Here is a 22,150-nt window from a genome sequence, read left to right as displayed (position 1 = left end):
GATATCCAAAAACACGTTCATTCTAGCATTTTCAAGATTATATATTATAAGTTCATAATTGTTGTTCGGCATCTTGGACTAGCCACCCCTTAGAAGGTATTGTTAAAAGATCATCAATTCCTAATGTTTGATTTGATACAATACAAACTAAGACATACAAAACCACCAAAGCAAACAAAGACAAAGAAGAGAGGTACGCAGGCCAAACAACTATCCAATCAAAGTGAGCTGAAGAGTAGTCATTCTCTATTTCAAAATAGCTTCAATGTTTGCTGAAGAAAACTTTCAGGGTTTCATTAGAATACTTGTTGCATTATCACATGAAAATCAATATAATTGACTGTCAATAATATTCGCAATTAGGGTCAATAACTAAAACGAAAGTGTGGTTAAAAAATATCCAAGCCACTTTGAAACAAAATAACCAAACAAAATCAATGCATGTGTATCGCTAGCCTTTCAAAAATAAGGTTGCATATTCTCGATAGCATCTCAATTATGAAAATGTTACTGACCCTCAGCAATAAAAATTAAATACTACTGACCATCAATAATGTAGAGTAATTGTTGCTGACACCCAAAACCAAACATTTAGAGCAAAATAACACTATGACCAGAAAGAAAGAAAATATCATATAAATTTGAAACAAGATAACCAAGCAAGACAAGTATATAGCTGGAACCCCTACAAACATGCATTGCTATCCTAAGATAATAATGCTACTGATCGCCAATAGCAAATAATGTTATTGATTGTCAGTAATAAATGTGTAAGTTACACCCCAAACCAAACAGACCAAAATGAATTTGATTACTGTGACCCAAAAGAAAGAAAGTATCATATAAATTTGAAACAAGATAACCAAGCAAGAGAAGTATACAGCTGGAAGCTTTATAGACATGTATTGCTATCCTAAGATAACTAATGATACTGATCGCCAATAGCAAATAATGTTATTGATTGTCAATAATAAACGTGTAAGTTACACCCCAAACCAAACAGAGCAAAATGAATATGAATCAAAATATCATAAAATCTTGTTGAAACTAAATAACAAACTAAAATTCTTAAATGGGCTAGAAAACCCATAACATGTATTGTTATCCTATAAAAAAACAACTCTACTGACTGTCAATAGCAAATAACGTTATTGGCGGTCAATACAGATAATGCTACTGGCGGTCAATAGCAAATAATGAAACTAATAGAAATTCAAATAAAAATAGCTCGAAATTATTTTTCCTTTCAAAAATAGGAAACTGAAATTTTGAGATCTCACATGTTCTGACGCGTTGATGCCAATAGTAGTGGAGCCCCGGGAAAGCTGATTAGTTTGCAACCTAGTGGAGGATAACTTTCTAGCTCTAATTATTTTTGAATTAGATTGCCTGTACTTGGTTCAAGCTATCCAAATTGTTGGAGATGACACGTCACAGTTGGGTAGAATTGTTGACGATATTACTTTGTCTATTTCTTCTTTAGCTGGTTTTTTTCTCTCTCATGTTTACAGTTGTATATGCTAGCTTACAAACTAGCTAAGTATGCTTTGGCTTCAGGATTGCATGTTTCTTGGAATGGGCATGTCCCTTCAGAACTTGGCAATTTCTTTTGTAATAATTAGTATCTCTCAATGAAATATGATGTCCTCTCTTTTCAAAAAAAAAAAACAAAAACAAAAACAAAAAAAGAAGAAGAAGAAGTTGTACATACAGATCCTTTATTAATTTCAAGAAATTAATAAAGAAAATTCAAGTCATTAAATTACAATGTTGAATGAAATTTAAAAGAAAAGAGACCTATATCATAGATAATGTCAGATTTTTAAATCATGGTTTCATTATCTTTTTCTTTGGCCAAATATTCCAGGTCCATGAGCAGACTTGAAAATATCGACGAGGAGTGGGAACAGCCACCATACGAATGATATCAATGGAACACTGGCCAACAAAATACTTGGTATAACAATCCATGCTTCCTTGTCAAGCATAATGGCAAGTGCACAAGAAAATGCAATCATCATGGTGGCAATAGAGAAAAAAAGGGTGAATACGCCGGTCCTCATCATTGTGTGCAAGTATTTGAGGAAATCTTGTTCCGCATAACGTGAGGTAAGTATTCCCAAGAATGTAATTACTGCAGTTGTGGAAGAAAAAAGTGATATAGTATCTGAAACTATAAAAACCTTGAACAACCTGTTATTTTGTAATAAGGGAAGGCCTGTGTTATCATTATTTCCACCGGGAAGTGTGAAAGCTGCAGCAAACATGATTGTAACAATGAGAGCACCTATAAGTGTACAAGAATTTGCTGTTTCTTTCATTGAATTTTTTGCATCCTCCATCAATCTCTTGTGATTCTTGGTAAATAGTTCCCGTGCTGTCAAATCGTCTGAACGATTTCGATATTCATGCATTTCAAGGGGTACACATCTCTCCACCTCCTACATTAGATTAAACGGAAACTTAAACTTATAACCACAAATAGGAATGGCAATTCGTTTTAGGGTCCAACAAAACTCTTTTTCACCCTACTGATAAATTTTTGAATTGTAATTCAATTAGTTATCCATTTATATTTTCCAATTTGCGAGTAACATTTCCTCACAACTTAAAACAAAAGTTTATTATCTCATGAGATTTGGAATGAAGGATTTCTGTATGTGCCAATTTTCGTAGGATGTAATAAATATGATTAAATACTTGTTACTCCCTATACTTTGCTCCGAAAAACAGTTCAGTCCCTCACCTTTTAAATTAAACAATTTAGTCCTTATTCTCTCTAATTCTCACACAATAGGTCCCAGAGCGACCATTATACCCCTTACTTCCTTTTTTTTATTTATTTTTTTATTTTTCTCTCTTTTTTATTTCAATTTTTCCTGCCTCTCTCTCTCTCTCTCAAAATAAAATCCCTAATTCATATTTTGGGTAGTCAATTCATCATCTCAATTCAATTAGTACAATTCAAAGAAAAAAGCAAATCTATGGGCTGGACCGTGGAAGAAGACGAAGGTGTGGCACATTCGACATGCCGGAGGAGGTAGCTCTCACCTATGACAGCGCTGCCAGGTCTCTCCGCGGCAATAAGGCCAAGACCAACTTCCTAACACCGTTGACCAGAGGATATCTCTCCCTCGACCTTAACATCTCCTCTGCCCAGTGGGCCTCCCACTCCGGCCGTCTAGTTGAGTTTCTCCACACCGGCGTCCTTAATGACGTCGTGAAGAGCAAAGAGGCGGCGGGGACGTCGTTTGTTGTGTCCAATGTTGTCTGAACCCGCTTGGATCTTGAATTGTTCAAATCTAACACTCTGTGGTGGTTAAAATTAAATGGGTCGACAACGGCGGAGCGACGATCAGAGTGGAGGTCGAAGAGGTTGATGGTAGGGATTGGTTGGGCGTCGAGTCGAGTTGTGGGCTGGAATTGGTGTGATGTTACAGGTGGGTGGATAAAGATTCGAGGGATGGAGGAGAGACCTGAGTCGACGAGGCCTTGACTCCAAGCTTGGAGTCGTCGAATTGCTTTTATGTCACTGTTTTTGAGCTCTGCTATCAGAGATTTCAAGTCAGAGAGGTGGGGGTCCGATCAACCTAATAAGCTCATAAATGTACATGATTTTGTATTGATTTCTTCATATTTTCTTAGCTAGTTTTCCATCTATTTGATTCATTTACTTTATTTATATGTCTTGTTGGTGTTATGTAGCAAAGTAGAAGAAAGGAAGCTAAATCAGTAAATCTGTCTGTGCAGATCAGTCAACTTCGACATGAAACTAAGAGCAGCTCAGCATGAACCAGACAGTGAACTTTACATTCTTGAAAAGCCTTAGATGTCTAGTTTCTTGGACTTTTAACGGTTTGTTCATATCATTTTTCTATAAGAAGTTATGGTCGATTTAGTACAGTAAGGTCGGGTAGTCCAAGAATCTGACACTTTGACAGAAATCCATGATTTGAGGCCCGAATTCCTTTTAGAAGCCCAATGACAAGTATTAACTGAATATCTCTGTTTATTAGAGATATATGACATATTTTTATGGGTGAAAATTATTAGAAATCTTAAAGGAGAAGCTACTTGATTCCTAAAAGAAAAAGAAGTGAAAATCTCCTAACCTAAGCAATAAAGAAGGGACGTCTACTCGAGACGTAGGACGGCCGCACAAGAGGAGAAAGACCGATATCCTTTCTGCCATCATCTAGCCATCAATCTCTTCCTCTTCCTTTTTTCTAGTTTTTGTTTTCTTCATGACTATGTCTAGCTAAATACTTTTGTAGCTAGGGGCAATTTTAAAGCCCCGAACATGTTCAATTCATATTGATGACAATTCAGTTTTAGGTTTTCTATATTATCAATTGAGTGTTTGTTTCACCGTGTCTACAAGATGAATCTTTACTTGTTTGCTTAGGTGCGCAACTAAATGAATAGGTTAGGGTTCTAATGCTAGGAGTAACACTAGATTCGTATATGTCGTGTGTTGATTCCAATTGAGTAGCAAAATGTTTTCTTGAATTACAGGTGACTCAAACCCTAGGTTTAGCAAGACTACCAATGTACTTGTGACCCTAGATTTATCCAAACTCTTTTATTGCTTAATGATTTTGATATGTTAAACTTAGCGAGCTTGTGTCTAGGTTGCATAATCGGAAATAGATTAAGTGGTGAGCTTGTATTCACTTAACGAGGAACTAAGAAAGGGTAATGGGTTAATTCGAGCTTGTGAGTTAACTTCGGGTAAATTCAATTGAGAATTAGGATTCCATAACTGAGCTTTGATATGATTGAGTGTGTTTGGTGGTAGAGAATGAGTCCTTAGCTTTGTTTCGATCAATAGTTTTAAAGTTATAAAACTGCTTTGTTAACTTACTGTGTTCAGTTTTACCGTTTACGTGAATTATTTCATAGGATTAAATTCTGCTTATTACCTTGTACTTTCAAGGGTTCATCAGTTCAATCCCTGCACTTCTAATTTAATCAGAAAAGTCTTTGCACTCTCCAATTTCATCAAATCGATCCAATCCGTCAATTTTCGCTATTAAAATACTGACGTGGGACCTTCTCACAGGGAAAATTCCCAAACTACCTATCGCTAGGCAGCCCGCCGATACGTCAGTGTTGTGAATGCAGATGGGTAGTTTGGAAATTTTCCCCGAAAATTGACGGAGTGGTGACGGATTGGATCGATTTGATGAAATTGGAGAGTGCAAGGACTTTTCTTATTAAATTAGAAGTGCTGGGACTGAACTGATGAACTCTTGAAAGTACAGGGTAGTAAGTAGAATTTAGTCCTATTTCATATATCAAATCAACTCCGATTATTCTGAAATTTTGTATGCGTGTTATTCACTGTGTTTTTAGTGTCCTGTAAAATTTACAGAAAATTCTATCGAGTCTAGGTTAGTTAATTAATTTATTTTCGTTAACTGTTCAGTAGCATGGTTTAGAGTAGTTTGTGACATTTAGTTAGCAGTTTAGGAACAATCTTCAGCGGGTCATGACCCTTGCTTGATCACTATATTACCAGCGATGATATTTGAGTGCAAGGTTTAAGTTGTGCATCTTTAGACGTACCAATTTTTAAACCCTGACTAGAAAATGGGTTGCCAATAATGTGGATGAACTCGAGGTCAGAGACAAATTTGGGGGGGGGGGGGAGAGAGAGAGAAGCAAGAAAAATTGAAATAAAAAAAAAATTTTAAAAAAGGAAGTGAGGGGTATAATAGTCATTTTGGGACCTGTTGTGTGAGAATTAGAGAGAATAAGGATTAAATTGTTTAATTTAAAAGGTGAGGGACTGAACTGTTTTTCGGAGCAAAGTACAGGGAGTAACAAGTGTTTAATCCTAATAAATAAAACAAAATAGTTTCTAATACAACATTGGCTCTAAATGTAATTTTCTATTTAGAGTTTATGCTTTCAATAAATGAAGCACACGGGGGTAAACAAAGAATTTAGTAGGGTGACAATAGCATATTCTAGTTTTGTTGGACTACAAATGCTTAAACATTTATATTTTTAAGGTAATTAAATGTGTGTATTATATGAGTAAAATGTTTAAAATTTATATCTGTTTAAGGACACCTAGTTTGTGTGTCTGGCCCAAACTCTACGGAGGCATTTCAATCATTTTATGATTCAGTTTTCCTGTAAAACACAGATTCTTTGCTTGTGATTCTTTATATAAATAGACCCCTATTATCAATAACAGCACATCCTGTACTAGATATTAAAGAACACATGGAATTACTTAGGTTATAGCTCTTATGTTGCACTGGTGGAACATGTGGAATCAATCGACCCTTATGTCACTAGACCGAATTGTTTTTCTTGATTTAAAGATTTACTTTTGTAATATTATTTTTGTTATATAATAATTGAGAATACACAAATACTAGTTTGTGAGTTGAACTCAGGACTCGGCACCTCCCACGTATAAAAAGGAGGCTAATGTCACTACATTAAATGGTATTGGGCTTTAGTTTTGGGTTGGGGTAGGGGTCGTCAATGGGCAGCCCTGCCCAAAATTAATGGGCTCGGGCCGGGCCGGGTAGGGCCAAAATATTTTTTTTTTATTTTTCGGGCCGGGCAGGGCCGGGTTTCTCTTAAAAATCAAGGCCCAGGGCCGCCCATGGGCCCAGGGCCTTACGGGCTTTTTAGGGCCGGGCCGGGCCGGGCTTTTTTGGGTGGGCAGGGCCGAGCCCATTATATTTATATGTCATATTATTTTGTTAAAAAAATACAAAAAGCTATGAAAAAATGATGATATGTTAATGATTGAACAAAATAAAATACAAAATTAAAAAAAAATATGGCCTAATGCAATAATTAGTTCAATATAACTACATAAAAATATATTAATACAAAAATTGAATGGGTTTTCGGGCGGGCTTATAAGGCCGGGCCGGGCGGGCTTTAATGGGCATATAACGGGCCGGGCCGCGGGCCGAGCTTGGGCTTTGAACCCTCCGCCCTAGCCCTGCCTCGTGCCCAATGAGCAGGGCCGAGATGAGCTTTGCTGCAGGCCGGGCCGGGCTGGGCTTTTGCCCACTGGGCCGGGCGGGCGCCCATGGGCTTTTAGGCCCGCGGGCCAAATGATGACCCCTAGGTCGGGGTGCTTTCAGGTTGCTAGTTGGAGCTATTTGTTCTTTTTTCTCAGTTGGATTGTTAGCATTTGCAGTGGTTGTCTTGCATACAAATTCTTCGAGTAACTGTAGATGCAAATGTGTTCGGAAGGCTTTTTTTGGGTCAATTCTTCTTATTGATGGATTATTGTTTTGATTAGATGGTGGGTTGTCGATGGGTGGAGTTGTAAGGAGAGTGCACCTTTTGTCAAACTCGTTTCAAAATCTGGGATGCGGAATCTAAATCGAGATTTGGGATCCAAGTGGCTACTATATTTGGTTATTTGAACTCGGTCGGGTCTTGATCGGTTTCAGATTTTCATAGTCGTCATAAGGACAATCATAGGGAAGAAAAAAAAAAAGGTTAAATACTAGTTACTACCCTGTGGTTTAGATCCAAAATCAATTCAGTCCCTGAACTTCTAATTTCATCAAAAACACCCCTGTACTTTCAGTTTTGATCTAATAGGTCCATTTCGTTAGTTTTCCGGTAATTGAGTCATTTGACTTGTTGACGTGAGTCATATATGGCCTATATTTTATGATGTGGTGTTGAGATGGCATGCCTAGTCAATTTAGGAGTGGGTCTCACTATTAGAAAGCTATCAAATAAAAAGTTTTTCAACAAATAATCAAACTATAATTTGAAAGGCTAAATACAAATTACTACCCTGTGGTTTAGGTCCAAAATCAATTCAGTCCATGGAATTCTAATTTCATCAAAAACACCCCTGCACTTTCAATTTTGATCTAATAGGTCCAATTTGTTAGTTTTCCGACAATTGAGTTATTTAACTTGTTAACGTGGCTCATATATGACCTATGTTTTATGATGTGGTGTCGAGGTGGTCTGCATAGTCAATTTAGGAGTGAGTCCTACTATTAAAAATAAATAATTTTTCAACAAATAATCCAACTATAACTTGAACCCATAACAAAATATTAACGAATTGGACCTATTAGATCAAAATTGAAAGTGCAGGGGTGTTTTTGATGAAATTAGAAGTCCATGGACTGAATTGATTTTGGACCTAAACCACAGGGTACTAACTAGTATTTAGCCCTAACTTGAACCCACAACAGAATATTAACAAATTTGACCTATTAGATCAAAATTGAAAGTATAGGGGTGTTTTTGATGAAATTAGAAGTCTATGACTGAATTGATTTTGGACCTAAACTACAGGGTAGTAACCAGTATTTAACCCAAAAAAAAAAAAGGAAAAAAAAATATTTTCTCTCTAGAGAAACCCTAGGTTGTGCTAGGTCTCTACGCCGACGACGACCGATCTACGGTTCAGGCCATCTGAACAGATGCTCCAATTTAAGATTATCACAATTGTAGGGGGTTAGGCTAATTTTCACTCGTATGCATCCAATCATGCTTTATTGCCTGTAATTTTATTTATTTATTATTTATGTTGTCTTCCACTCAAAAAATATTCCATGCAGAGCAAATTAATTTCCCCACACTTGATTTGGCTGCATATTTTTGTCACTATCACGTTGACATGTTAGGCATATGGTTTTTTATTTTATGAATTGACTGATGGAACATTGTTTTTCTAGGTTTGATGGGACATTACTTAATTAAAAGTTTCATTCAAAAAGTAATAATGTAAATATGTGTGTGCGTGTAATGAGAAATTCTTACCTTAAACCATTGTAGTTCTCTTTGAATTTGCAAAGTTGCATCTTGAATATGATCAAAATATGAAACTGAGAATAAATCGGCGGCAAAATGTAGCATACTTTTGTCACAGTTCACTAGACGAGTTCCAATGTCATTTCGCCTTTTTTCCTCAAGCTCATATATAAGATTAAAAACCTCTTCTTGACGATATCGAATTGCATAATGAAATATTGTCATCCCCCTTTCATCATAAGCCTCCCAAAGTAGTTCTGGATTTACTTTACACAGGTGAGTAACAAACTCATGATGCCCTTGTTCTATAGCATTGAAGATTGATTTTTTCACTATGTCGAGTTGATCTGCTGTGAGATAATTAATTCTTGTCGCTTCACCCATGCAATGTAGAAATTGAAAGATCGATTTATGTGTCGATTTCATTAAATATATATGACGGATTCCTAGGTCAACATTGGAAACAATATTAACTTCTTTTTTGAACATTTACATATAAAGCATAAATTAAAAATTAAAATAAGGTGTGGTTGAAGCATACCGCCAAATTTATAGACACCTTTGGCAAATCTTCTAAAAAAAGTCATAACTGCATTGCATTGTAAAATCACAGTTGTTGGTGCAAGCTCTTAGAAGTAACATGCTAATTATATAATTTAAAACAATAACATGTTAATTATAATCATAACAAGATATATATAATTTAAAACAGAACCACTTGCATAAACCAATAATTTTAACTTATAAAAAAAATAAAACCTTTTGAAGTGATGGATGATACTTAAGGACAAGATAAGAGAAGTTGATGCTGCATACCTGAGGAAATGAAATCCCCTTTATTGTCATGATCATCTTTTGATTCGGCTATATTTATAGAGATATCATGAATGTTAAGATGAGCAACTTCTGGTACGGGTATACCTATTTCCACAAAAAAAAAAAAAAAAAAAAAAAAAAAAAAAGGTAGATGTACAATTACAAATTGAACCGTTAATTTGAACTGAGAATCTTTCATATATTTCAAAATATCAACATCAGAAACCCCCAGATTTTTATTATGACTGTATTTCTGATGCGTATTTCATGTAGCAACTGTCATGTATATACAAATTTTAGTCCCAAACTTCAACATTACAAGGAGGCTTGCTCACGTAAGAGATAGTTTTTAATAGACTATGAGGAACAAGTGAATTTAACGGCTGAAAATAAATGCACAGTTTTAAATCGTTATAACTTCAGCTTTTTAATTTAATACATGTGTTCAAAGCTGACTCTGAGATTTCCGGGGCTCTAGGCAAAAGAAAAAAAAAAGTTGGGGCTCCCTACCAATGTAAACCCATTTCAATTAAAAAATACAGCCATAAAAATTATATTTAATACCATTATCATAATATTAAACCCAATTTCAATTGATAGTCAGCAAAGCAAAACAATTTTCTTTAATCTCAACTATAAAATTGGAGTCAGTCAACTAGTCAAGTTGGTTGTTTGCTTAATTCATTGTTTTGTAGTCTTAGACTACTGAGACTATCATAAACAAACAATTCGAGATTAAAGGAGAATGAGAGACATAATTACCTCTCGCACCCAAGTACAAACTTATCATCACACAAATACAAAATTGAAGAAGTCGTCTCCTTCTACCCAACCAGTGGCAGATCTAGGATTCGAAAATGGGGAGAGCTACATATTCATGTGTCCCAAAAAAAAAAATTTAGTACAATTATGCACAGGTGTGGGAATGCAAGAGTGGGGAGATGAGAACTTGAGAGTTCAAGTGTTCAAAAATTGAATTTAGTCAGGAATTTAGGCCTTTTTGGGAAGAAGAAGAAGAAGACGAAGAATGAGAATTTGTGATGGACGAAGAGAATGGGAGAGCCAGAGAGGAGTTTGACTTTGATAATTCGGGAGTTCGGGTGGGCTTCGTTAAACAAACATACATATAAACAAAAAATATACATCATATATAGGTTTTTTTTTCAACCCAAAAGTTTGGGGAGGGCTTGAGTCCTCCCCACCCCATACCTAGATCCGCCCCTGTACCCAATTGAAGAAGAATTCATCTCCTTCTACAGATAATCAGATAAAACAAGACTGTAATAATGGATCAATTAAGAACCTACAACAAGCTTTCATTTCTACCCAACTGAAGAAGAACTCGTCTCCTTCTACCTCCTCAACAAGAGGAAGAGTCAAAAAGGCATGAAATTGGAGCAAGAAAAACTTAATTACCTTGAGAAGTTTCATCTGAGAAGTGAGAACGAGAGAGATTCAGCAATGAAGGAGAGAAGAACAAAAGTGGCGTATAGGGCTACAGGCGTACAGCTATGAAACAATCCAAAAAATTTCAGATTTTTTTTTTAACATATATATATATATATAGAAAGGAGTTATATTTTTTGGGGGCCCATGAAACCGAGGGCCCTAGGCCTGTGCTTATTGGGCATATGCCCAGGGCCGGCTCTGCATGTAATTGAGATGCATTTGTCCCTCACAGTCTCTTAAACTGTCCTTTAGGTGAGCGAACTGGTACTTTCAAGAAAGTGTAGAAAGTGGTTTTATATCAAGAGCTGCACCGAACCAGCCGACTTGGTTCGGTTTCTCGGATCATTTTGCCCAATCCTAAGAGATCATTCTCATGTTGTGTGTTTAATATTATTTGGACCTAATATTATCTACATTAAGTAAACAACAAATTGATTAAACTTATTACAATAAATGGGAAATATATGAATTATCTACCTAGACACCTAGTGAGCTTTGGTATGTCACTCATATGGTTAGGAATTCAATTTGATAAAGATAAATATCTAATTAGTTGATATGATAATTATAGCATCTTTCATAAATAACTCATTGGCTAGAATCAAGGATTCTTTTATGGGAAGACTTATCTAGCTTGTATATATAGGTGCTTGAAGTCCCTATTCACTGTGTGACAAAATATTTAGTCCTGCCCCATAGAGAGGAGTTAAACACATAGTTGAGTAGAAGATTTCTTGCGTGTGGTTGCTTGAAGTTTTGGAGCTCGGATTATTTGTGTTTAATAGCTGTGTTGCTGCTACTGCTTTTGAAGGAATGATTGTTGTGCATGAAGCAGGTGATGCATCTCCTCTTGTTGTATTCTAGTTCATATTGTATTGATCATTTGGTTGTGTTTATGCATTTTGTGAAATGATCTTGGTTTGCTCATTAAGTTAACATTGTGGACTTCGAACAACTTCATAGTAAAAATGACATGTGTTTTGAAGAACAGCCGTTTTAGATTAGATCGCAATAAGGAACAATACCATAGAAGAAGAAACGAGGAACGTATATCCTCATCTATTCCATGGTACGGTGCATTCACAAGACCAAATTCAATTTAAGGTCCAGATTTTAATTGATATTTTTATGCAGTAATTTAAGCAATACCTTGAGTTCGGTTTTAATTTCTCTTTTGCGTTATCGTGAGTTTATGAAAATTTTGGTGTGGTATGCGAACAAGTATATTAGCTTTTTGTTGGATTAGTAAAGAGAGATAGATCGGTTTATTGGACAATAAAGACACCCATTTGTTAGTTAAGAAGTCTTGTTAAAAAAAAAAAAAAAAAAAAAAAAAAAAAAAAAAAAAACCAATGAGAAAGGGGGGTTTGCAAACAATGACAGAGTGAAGGAAAGAAAAAGAGGGTTTCTGTTGGAGGGAGGAAGGAGGAAAAAGAGGTGGTTTCACGTAGGAATCAACAAGCTTATTAGAGGAAACTAAAATTTTATATTCAGGCAAGGAAATCATGAGCTGACTATCTTAGACTCTTGCAATTGCTTAAGGATAAAAAGTTGAAGTTTGAAATGATTTCACTTTAGACCTTAGGTTTGTCTTCGTATGTTGATAAAGTGTCCTGAAATTTTTTGGTAAAGAAGAATATTGTAAAATTAAAGGGTTGGAACAACAATTGAAATCACGCGGAGAACTTGAAATAGTTGGACTATTTTGAAAGATTTTCTAGGTATTTGCTAGGTTTTGTAGAGTCATACAAGAGAAATTTCTAGAGTCGTATACTTCACCAGAATTTTGTTATGCTACAGTAATGTGATTTTGTGCTGCGACTATGATTATTAGTCCAAATCACCTGAAATCTTGTGGCCTCAGTTCTAAATGTGTACTTTGAATTTCGAAAACTGTGCTTTTGTCAAATAGTTGAATTATGGTGATTTTTTTAAGTTGCGTGCTCATTACTAAGTTTTTTATTTTTTTAAAATTACGTGCTTATTACTAAGTTTTTTATTTTTTATTTTTTTTATTATACAGCTGGAGATTGGTGACCTAGAACTCATACGCAATAGCTAAAAATGACTTTTGAGCCGTTTGAGTTCTCTGCCCAGGTACCTATACTTCCATTCTGGTAATTTTCTTATCCACCAGGTTAACAATTTGGTAGAATAAATATTCGTTTTGAACAACTTTTGAGAGAATATTGCTTTGTTGCATTACATCATATTAAGTGACAAAGGAAATTTATGAAGGCTTGCTTACAGGGAGTGATCAGGCAAGTAGGAACTAAGAAAATTCTTATGACACGTTTACTTACTTGGAATGAAAAATAATCATGAATCGGAGACAAGTGGAATGAGAGAAGAAAGGAATCGGTATTGATTCCGGAGGAATGATTCCTAAACCCATATTCCCCCTTCATAATCGAATTCCTGAGTATTCAGGAATCGATTCTTGATAAGGAGGTGAGACCTACATCTATTCCGATTCCTTCATGTGTTAGTAAACGCAGGAATTCTTTTAACCGGAATCATTCTGATTCCTTTATATATTAGTAAATGCAGAAATGTTTTTACCCCGTAATCATTCCCTTTATGTGTTATGAATAGTTATCACCCGTCGAGTCGTCCTATTGTAGCCGTTAGACAAAGAAGAGATAAATATAATTGTTAATTTTTTAATTATTAATTTATTTTTTTGAGTAATTTTATTTTGATAATTTAATTATCTTGATGATCGAGTTATCGAGTTATATAAGATATGGTTGAATCTTTATATATTAACTCAAGTGGAGCGAAAGCTATTAAACTTGGTGACTTATCCAGCCACAAGTTAGTACGGGTTGACGAAGTTATTTCCTTTCTAATTAAATTAATTCTTTTATTTACCATACTGCCACTCAAGTACTAAAAAATAATTTAAAATTAATATAAGGGTTAAGAATTTTATTGACTTTGTACATCTACTTTAAAAATATAGTATAGATAGAGTCAGTATATGCTTAGAAAGATTTAAACTCTAACCGTTGAAGAAAACCTCATCTCTTCATAATGTAATTTATAGTTGGGTAGTACAAAAATAGGCTAAAATTAGCCCACTTACACTATTAAGAGAATTTTGTTCCCACTAATCATATTTAACAGTTCAATGATGATTTTGGGCTCTAGAAATTTAAAAATTACATATTACCATCTCTCTCCCCTCTCTCTCTCTCTCCTCCCTTTCCTCCCTTTCTCTGGCCACCTCTTCTCTCTCTCTCTCTCTCTGCTTGGTATGACGCCTACCTATTCACCGACCACACCGCCACCACTCTCCGACGCTATCCCTCTCTCGCCGGGAAGAATCGACTCGAATCGCGAAGCAGCAAAAGTGGGATGGAGGCCTCATTTTCCTCTTCGAAGAGTCGTTGCCGACGAAAATCGGAGGACTCCGATTCTTCCAATTTTGCCAGAATGGATGCCCTGTTCAACTCAATCAACTCCGAGCCCTATTTGATTCCCACATCTCTGGCGAGGCTCGAGAAAGTGAATTGCTAGCGGTGCTACTCCAAGCCCTGTTCGGTTCCAATGAGGCTCAAGAACGTGAATTGCTGGCTGTGCTCGGCACGAGGGGTTCCGGCAAGTGGATGCAAAGCCTCACCTAAAGACGGCGAAAAACTTAGGGTTCCGTTCTCGGGTCTGCAGGAGCAGGAGGGAGAAGAAGATGTGTGGGTGCCCAAATCCTTTTTTTTTTTTTTTCATAAAATGGGGCAAAAGGCTCAGAAGGAAAGAAAAAAAATTTATTAGGAGGCAATAAACGTCTATTGCCCCCCCCCCCCCCTAATAGTCGTCTGATAAAAGTCTATTGAGGGCAATAGATGTCTATTAGGAGACAATAAATATTTTGAATTGGTATAATCTCTTCGTTTTTTTCCTTAATTAAAGTTTTATTTGTCTAATTTTACAGAGATTAGTTCCCATTCAGGCGACCGAAAGTTCTACTTGGGGGGGAGGGCAATACAAGTTTATTCAAAAGGGCAATAAACGTCTCTGGCCCCATATAAAATCTCCACCAACCTCTTTGGAGATTTCTTGCAAGGTTTCATAAACCTCTATTCCCCCAACAAACTTCTATTGGGGGGCAATAAAGGTCTACTTGAGGGCAATAAATATTTCCGACAATCTATAAGATCTCCGACGACCTCTTTGGGAACCTCCGGCTAAATTTTCAGAGAAGTCCAGTGGGTCGCAGCAGCAAAAGTGGGATGGAGGCCTCATTTTCCTCTTCGAAGAATCGTTGCCGACGAAAATCGGAGGACTCCGATTCTTCCAATTTTGCCAGAATGGATGCCCTGTTCAACTCAATCAACTCCGAGCCCTATTTGATTCCCACATCTCTGGCGAGGCTCGAGAAAGTGAATTGCTAGCGGTGCTACTCCAAGCCCTGTTCGGTTCCAATGAGGCTCAAGAACGTGAATTGCTGGCTGTGCTCGGCACGAGGGGTTCCGGCAAGTGGATGCAAAGCCTCACCTAAAGACGGCGAAAAACTTAGGGTTCCGTTCTCGGGTCTGCAGGAGCAGGAGGGAGAAGAAGATGTGTGGGTGCCCAAATCCTTTTTTTTTTTTTTTCATAAAATGGGGCAAAAGGCTCAGAAGGAAAGAAAAAAAAATTTATTAGGAGGCAATAAACGTCTATTGCCCCCCCCCCCCCCCCTAATAGTCGTCTGATAAAAGTCTATTGAGGGCAATAGATGTCTATTAGGAGACAATAAATATTTTGAATTGGTATAATCTCTTCGTTTTTTTCCTTAATTAAAGTTTTATTTGTCTAATTTTACAGAGATTAGTTCCCATTCAGGCGACCGAAAGTTCTACTTGGGGGGGGAGGGCAATACAAGTTTATTCAAAAGGGCAATAAACGTCTCTGGCCCCATATAAAATCTCCACCAACCTCTTTGGAGATTTCTTGCAAGGTTTCATAAACCTCTATTCCCCCAACAAACTTCTATTGGGGGGCAATAAAGGTCTACTTGAGGGCAATAAATATTTCCGACAATCTATAAGATCTCCGACGACCTCTTTGGGAACCTCCGGCTAAATTTTCAGAGAAGTCCAGTGGGTCGCGGTTGGTGACCGGTGACTGGATTCCAGCGATTGGTGGCCAGAATCCTGCAGTCAGTGACCAAACTCCTGCGAAGTCTCCTATAGTCTCTCTCTCTCTCTCTCCCTTTTTTTATGTAACAAAGGGGTGAGAGTAAAATAGTTAAAAAAAAAAAAAAAAACTTAATATGGTATTAGGGAATACCTCCTTAGGGTGGTTTGGGTAAGAGGGAATTAAAAAAATTTAATAGGATAAATAGGAAAAAAAATCCCTACAATTGGGGTAGATGGACAAAATCCCTTTATAGTCCTCCATATTCTCCAAACACACACACACAAAAAAAAAAAAAAAAAAAAGAGAGAGAAATTTATGCTTACTACCCTGTACTTAATTTGAAGGATTCATCATTTCGGTCCCTGCACTTCTAATTTAATCAGAAAAGTCCTTGCACTCTCCAATTTCATCAAATCAATCCAATCTGTCACCACTCCGTCAATTTTCGCTGAAAATTTCCAAACTGCCCATCTGCATTCACAACACTGACGCGTCAGCGGGCTGCCTAGTGATGGGTTGTTTGGGAATTTTCCTTTTGAGAAGGTCCCACGTCAGCATTTTAACAGCAAAAAATTGATAGAGTGGTGACGGATTGGATCGATTTGATGAAATTGGAGAGTGCAGGGACTTTTTTGACTAAATTAGAAGTGCAGGGACTGAACTGATGAACCCTTGAAAGTACAGGGTAGTAAGCAGAATTTAATCCTAATAATAATAGTTCTCCATTTTTATGGGCAAAAGGTGTTACAATTTAGTGAATTTACAGATTTATAAATATTTTAATTGAGTAAATTTCCATTAACATTCCTGACCACACTTAAACTCATTTGTGTCCATACACTTTTAATTTCATTATATGCCCACATGTGTTCCGAACTCACCAATTTTAATCAATCTCATGCAACCCTTATGTTTTTTCTTTTTCTTTGAAATTATCGTCATGTGTTATATGGTTTTCCATCCCACCTCAATGAAACATCATCATAGAATAGGAGCCTCTAAAGTTAGGTTGTCAATTAACAAAATAATTGATGGACTAACTAATCAATACAGGAATAGTTTAGGAATAGTTTAACTAGTAAGTACGTGGGTAAATTGAAATTTATCTATTTTATTTTATTCTTTACGATAATTAATTTTTTTTTCTTCACTTGTTGTTCGTTTAGTATTTTGCAGAATGTATCAGGAATGTTGAATGTATTTGAATTCATTTAGTATTGTGCAGGATGTATTAGAAACGTTGAACATAATCTTGTTTGATAAAAAAATATTCTCTATTTCACAATTATAAAATAGTGACGGTTTAGATCAGTATCATTTGGTCTAATAGATGAGTAATTGTAATGTATTCCTAACTATTAATATACTAGATATTTTTACTTAATAATAAGATAAAACAAAAAGAAGTGTTTTGTACTCACAATCATAAAGGCGATAAAGCCATCTCTGCCAACGTGTGAGTCGTGTTCCACTTAAGAATGCAAAATGCATGCGAGCCAATTTCATCATAGGAGTAGATTCAGGTGGTATAGCCACAGTGAAAGCCAAATTTGGGTAACGTTGAAGCAAGTCCCACGCTAAATCTAAAGTAGAACAAAAGTGGAAGAATTGCATAACAATTAGTTAACAATACATATATCCTATCATATAATCATATATCATCATCATCCATACCATATGTAACTGAAAACCTTTTGTCAACCAAAATCCTTTTGTCAACCAAAATCCAAAACTAACTTTCTTGACATATATAAGCTTTTAATATTGAAAGAATTAAATATTATTTACTCCCTATACTTATAGGATTTTTTCGTTTTAGTCCCTGATTTTTGAGTTTCACCTAAAAGCTATTCGAACTCTCAATTTCCTCACAATTGGTTCCTGCTGTCAAGCTCCATCTAAATTGTCCGTTAAATTGCTAATGTGGCATTCCTCACGCACTGAAAAGTCTAATTTACCCTTACTTATTATTATTATTATTTTTTCCCTAAAATGAAAGGGGAGTTATGAGAAGTTTTGGACAAAGTGGAGAAATAAACCCCACTTCTCTTAATTATAATATAAATTAAGCAAACTCCCTAATAAATGGTTAAATTTTTGAATAACTTATTATACCCTTTCTTAACTTGGGAAAACATTAACTATGTGTGTGTCTTATTTGGAAAATTAAAATAAATAAATAAATTATGTGTAGAATACATGGAGTGAGAGGTTAAGATAGTGAGAGATCTTAGTGAGAAATAAACTAAAATATAATTTTTTATTAAAATGTAATTCAAAATAACCTATAGTCATGTGTAGTTGTATTTTCATATCCACTTTTATTGACAAAGTAGGTTATCTTATTACACTAAGGTACAATTAAAAAACAAAAAACAGTAGCACGTGAATATGTGCAACTACAGGTCTGCAGTACTGCATTTGCAGTTTTTTCTTTTTTCTTTTTGAATTTTAATTGCATTTTATTTTTCGCCAACTTTGATTTAGAAGAAAAAAAGGTACTTAACATTTAATTTAAAATTAATTTACAGATATAGAGAACAAAACAATAATTTATACATACATGAACAGGTATAAAGAGGTTGGTTTATATTAAAGCAAAACGTGTTTTGAGATAGTTAAATTTTTAGCTCTTAATTCGTCTTATTTTGAGATGATTAAATTTTTTTTCAATCAGGTATTACAATTAAAAACTGAAAGTAGTCTTACCAATCGTGTTGCTAGCGTTGAGACATAAACAAATAAATGAACTGCCATTGGGTCCCTTAAGAGCTTCAAGTGGAGTGACAGAGTACATATAGCGACCTGATTTCCATTTATTATGACGAAGAGCTCTGACAACTGGAATGTCATCATTGGGAGCCGAGGGTATGCCAAATACTTTATCATTCTTTTCAGCCATGTATTTAGCCATTTCGCAAACGTCTCCATCCATGAAATATTGAATAGCCCGACTTAAATTTTCTGCCAAAGCCTCTGGTCTCATCAATGCCATCAGCTCTTTAGCAAAAGGCATAAGCTCATTCTTGACCGCTAGGTGAAGAGCATTGGAACCTTTTTCGTTTTTTATTTCCAAACCTTCTTGTCTCATCGATTGTACCAACTCCTTCGCAATATCCACACGCACTCGTAACAATGCATTGTTAAACAATGCATTGTTAAGAGCTGTGTCTCCGTCAGCGTCTTGTATTTCTAAACCTTCTTTTCTCATTAATGACACCAACTCTTTTACAATATCCACATTCATGTTGTTCAGTGCTGCCAAGTGGAGAGCTGTGTCACCACTAGCGCCTTGTATTTCTAAACCTTCTTTTCTCATTAATGGTACCAACTCTTTCACAATATCCGCAAACCCGTTCTCTGCTGCCAAGTGGAGAGCTGTGTAACCACGAGCGTTTTGTATCTCCAAACAGCTGCCAAGTGTTTTCTCGTACTGTTCAACCATGTACTTGGCCCTTTCCATGAGAAATTCTTCACTGACCCTTAAAGTTATACCAGAACCAAAAGTGGTGAAATCCTCAGCGGTTTTCAATTCCAAATCTTCTTGTCTCCTTTTCAGCAACAACACCAATCCTTTGGTAACATCCACATGCCTTTCCCGGGCTGCTACGTGAAGAGCAGTGTCTCCGCGGTAGTTTCTTGGATCTACTGTTGTTACTACACCGCATGGATTATCCAGTTCTCTAAGACTCTCATTTGCCTTATCCCAATCACCATTTTTCACATAAGTGGTAAACGGTATAAAACGCTTAAAGTCGTCTTCGCCAATATTATTCTCACCTGCAAATGAATTAAATTTGTATTAGTTAGTCATGTACTTTTCTTTTTTTTTTTGGTCGAAATGTAGCATCAATTAACAAGGCTCATAGTCAAACAATAGTACAAGGCACACAGCCCAATACAGACAAAGTTTGCAAAGCATGATTCACATGGTCATCTGCCAGAACAAGCAAAACCAAAGAAATCAACATACAAGAAAGAAACAGCTGAAAACATAAAGGCCAAAGCAGCCAAAAAACCCAAATTCTAATCAAAGCTTCTTCTTCATCTCCAACTTGCAGCCGCCATAGCAAATTCGACTCCGGAGCTTCAACGGAAGTCATGAGCGAGGGCTGTCGATCTAATATATTTGCTATTCCCACATACACTTCAAAATTGTTTTGTTTTACCCTGAATTATGTTAATTCATTCATCCAGCATCTTTTTCTGTTTGTAATCAACTTACTTGGACATGGATCATGATAAATGTAATAAGTGGAGAACCAAAAATAAACCGAAAACTATGCAAATGATCAATCAAAGTCTTTTTAAAGACGAGATTAATTACCTTTTTCTTTTCTCAGGAACTCTTTGACCATAGGCACATTCCCCTTGTTGACTGCTAGGTGAAGAGCTGTGTAACCAGCATCATTTTTTATTTTCAAGTCGTCTTGTCTCATCAACAGCACCAACTCTTTAACAATATTGGCCTTCCCTTCCTGGACTGCTATATGAAGAGCTGTGTCACCATCCTTGTCTTTTACTTCTCCCATCAACGGCACCGGTAACTCTTTCACAATTTGCACGTGCCCCATCCACGCTGCTACGTGAAGAGCTGTGTGACCAAGAGTGGTTTTCGTTTTCAAATCTTCTTGTGTCATCAAATGCACCAACTCTTTCACGATGTGCACATGCCCTTCCTTGGCTGCTACATGAAGAGCGATTTCTCCATCTCCATCTACAGCCCTTACTACTACACTGCGCATATCAACTTCTCCAAGACACTTCTTTGCCTTATCCCAATCACCACTCCTCACTGATTCTATGAACGATTTATAGCGCCCCAAGTGGTCCACATTGTTCTCATCATATCCTGCAAACCAATTGTTTTGCAAAACTTGTTATCTTAATTAATTCTTATCACACCCCCCATCCCCATTCTTTTCTAGCTAATTTTACCACAATTATAGCCAACTTTTTTAGCAGTAGACAACAGATAAGTTCATTAATAAAAGATGAGGAGTACTGCAAGAAGCAAAACGGCACATAATTCGACATTGAGAAGCAACAACAAAATTATTACTCATGAAAATGGACTGTAATTGATGAAGAGCATACCTTGCATAACTTTGCACTCTTGTTCCAAAGCCTCCCAGGCACCTTTGGCCGTCTCAATTTTCCTTATAAAAGAGAACAGCTCTCTCCCGCATGTATTTTGGATTGCGTACAAAGCCTTGGCATTCTTTTTGGTCCAGGCCTTATAATCAGTTTGATCATCTTCACGTTTTGGAGGTTTCACGATTGCTTCGACAGCCTCCCAAAGATCTTCAGCCAACAAATAAGTTTTTAATCGCGATCTCCAATCTTCATAGTTACTACGGTCAAGAACTTCCAGAATAAGTGCATTAGAGCCAACTGGAGTACTTGCCATGCTAGCTATCAATCTGTCGAATTATCCAGCCACAGGTTATTCAGATCTATGTCCAGCATGTGTAAAAATACGAAGAACAATTGAGAAGAATGAATGAAGCCAATTGTACTCACAGTTGAATTGAAGAAATCTTCGGCAACGCTGCTGCTTGTAGATTCCGCTAGGCATCAGGGGCAACTTCATATTATTAGATACAACTCTAGTTGTATTACTCTTTATGATCATTTCAAATAAAATAAAACAATATTAATAATAATAAAAAAGACTTCGACGACCAAAAATTAATGGCTTTGGTTTCGAGAGTCTAGTTCGTCAGACTCGCACAATCAATTCAATGTGTGATGTAATCATAACAAAATGTGATTTAATATGAAAAAGAAATATTAATAATAATAATAACAATGATGAAACCAAAATACCCACCTGTATAAAAAGAAGCCACCAAAATGCTCACAGATGATGAACTGGAGAAATCTTCAGAAACTGGAATTATTTCTAAAGTTGGGGATTAAGGCAAACTTCAAATCCAAGTAATGTATCTTTCTTTTTCTCAGAAAAAAAAAAATCAGAAAAGAGAAAAAAAGAAAAAGAAAT

At 36.1% G+C, this 22,150-nt stretch overlaps 1 protein-coding gene across 1 annotated transcript; it reads right to left on the bottom strand.

Annotated features, from left to right (window-relative positions):
• Positions 1-1,701: 1,701 nt before the first annotated feature.
• Positions 1,702-22,002, bottom strand: LOC112179747. Its single transcript, XM_024318222.2, has 10 exons — positions 21,980-22,002; positions 21,670-21,700; positions 21,244-21,569; positions 20,474-20,998; positions 18,856-19,926; positions 17,568-17,729; positions 9,580-9,684; positions 9,305-9,352; positions 8,773-9,209; positions 1,702-2,441 (listed from the first exon to the last, which is right to left on the bottom strand). Exons 3-10 carry the CDS (start codon positions 21,554-21,556, stop codon positions 1,839-1,841), a joined length of 3,264 nt encoding a protein of 1,087 aa, XP_024173990.1. The 5' UTR covers positions 21,557-21,569; positions 21,670-21,700; positions 21,980-22,002; the 3' UTR covers positions 1,702-1,838.
• Positions 22,003-22,150: the final 148 nt, after the last annotated feature.

This window comes from Rosa chinensis, chromosome 7, assembly GCF_002994745.2.
Source record: "Rosa chinensis cultivar Old Blush chromosome 7, RchiOBHm-V2, whole genome shotgun sequence".
NCBI classification, from domain to species: domain Eukaryota; kingdom Viridiplantae; phylum Streptophyta; class Magnoliopsida; order Rosales; family Rosaceae; genus Rosa; species Rosa chinensis.
Note: the sequence above shows the minus strand (reverse complement) of the source record. Positions and strands in the feature narration are given on the sequence as shown.

What these genes read in the sequence shown, in the direction of transcription:
- LOC112179747 (XM_024318222.2), bottom strand. Translation starts at nt 21,556, where the DNA reads ATGGCAAGTACTCCAGTTGGCTCTAATGCACTTATTCTGGAAGTTCTT. An exon ending in AGAGTGCAAAGTTATGCAAG is followed by an intron (nt 20,999 to 21,243) that starts GTATGCTCTTCA and finishes ATTGGTTTGCAG; the next exon opens with GATATGATGAGAACAATGTG. An exon ending in GCTTTATCGCCTTTATGATT is followed by an intron (nt 9,685 to 17,567) that starts GTGAGTACAAAA and finishes TTGTGGAAATAG; the next exon opens with GTATACCCGTACCAGAAGTT.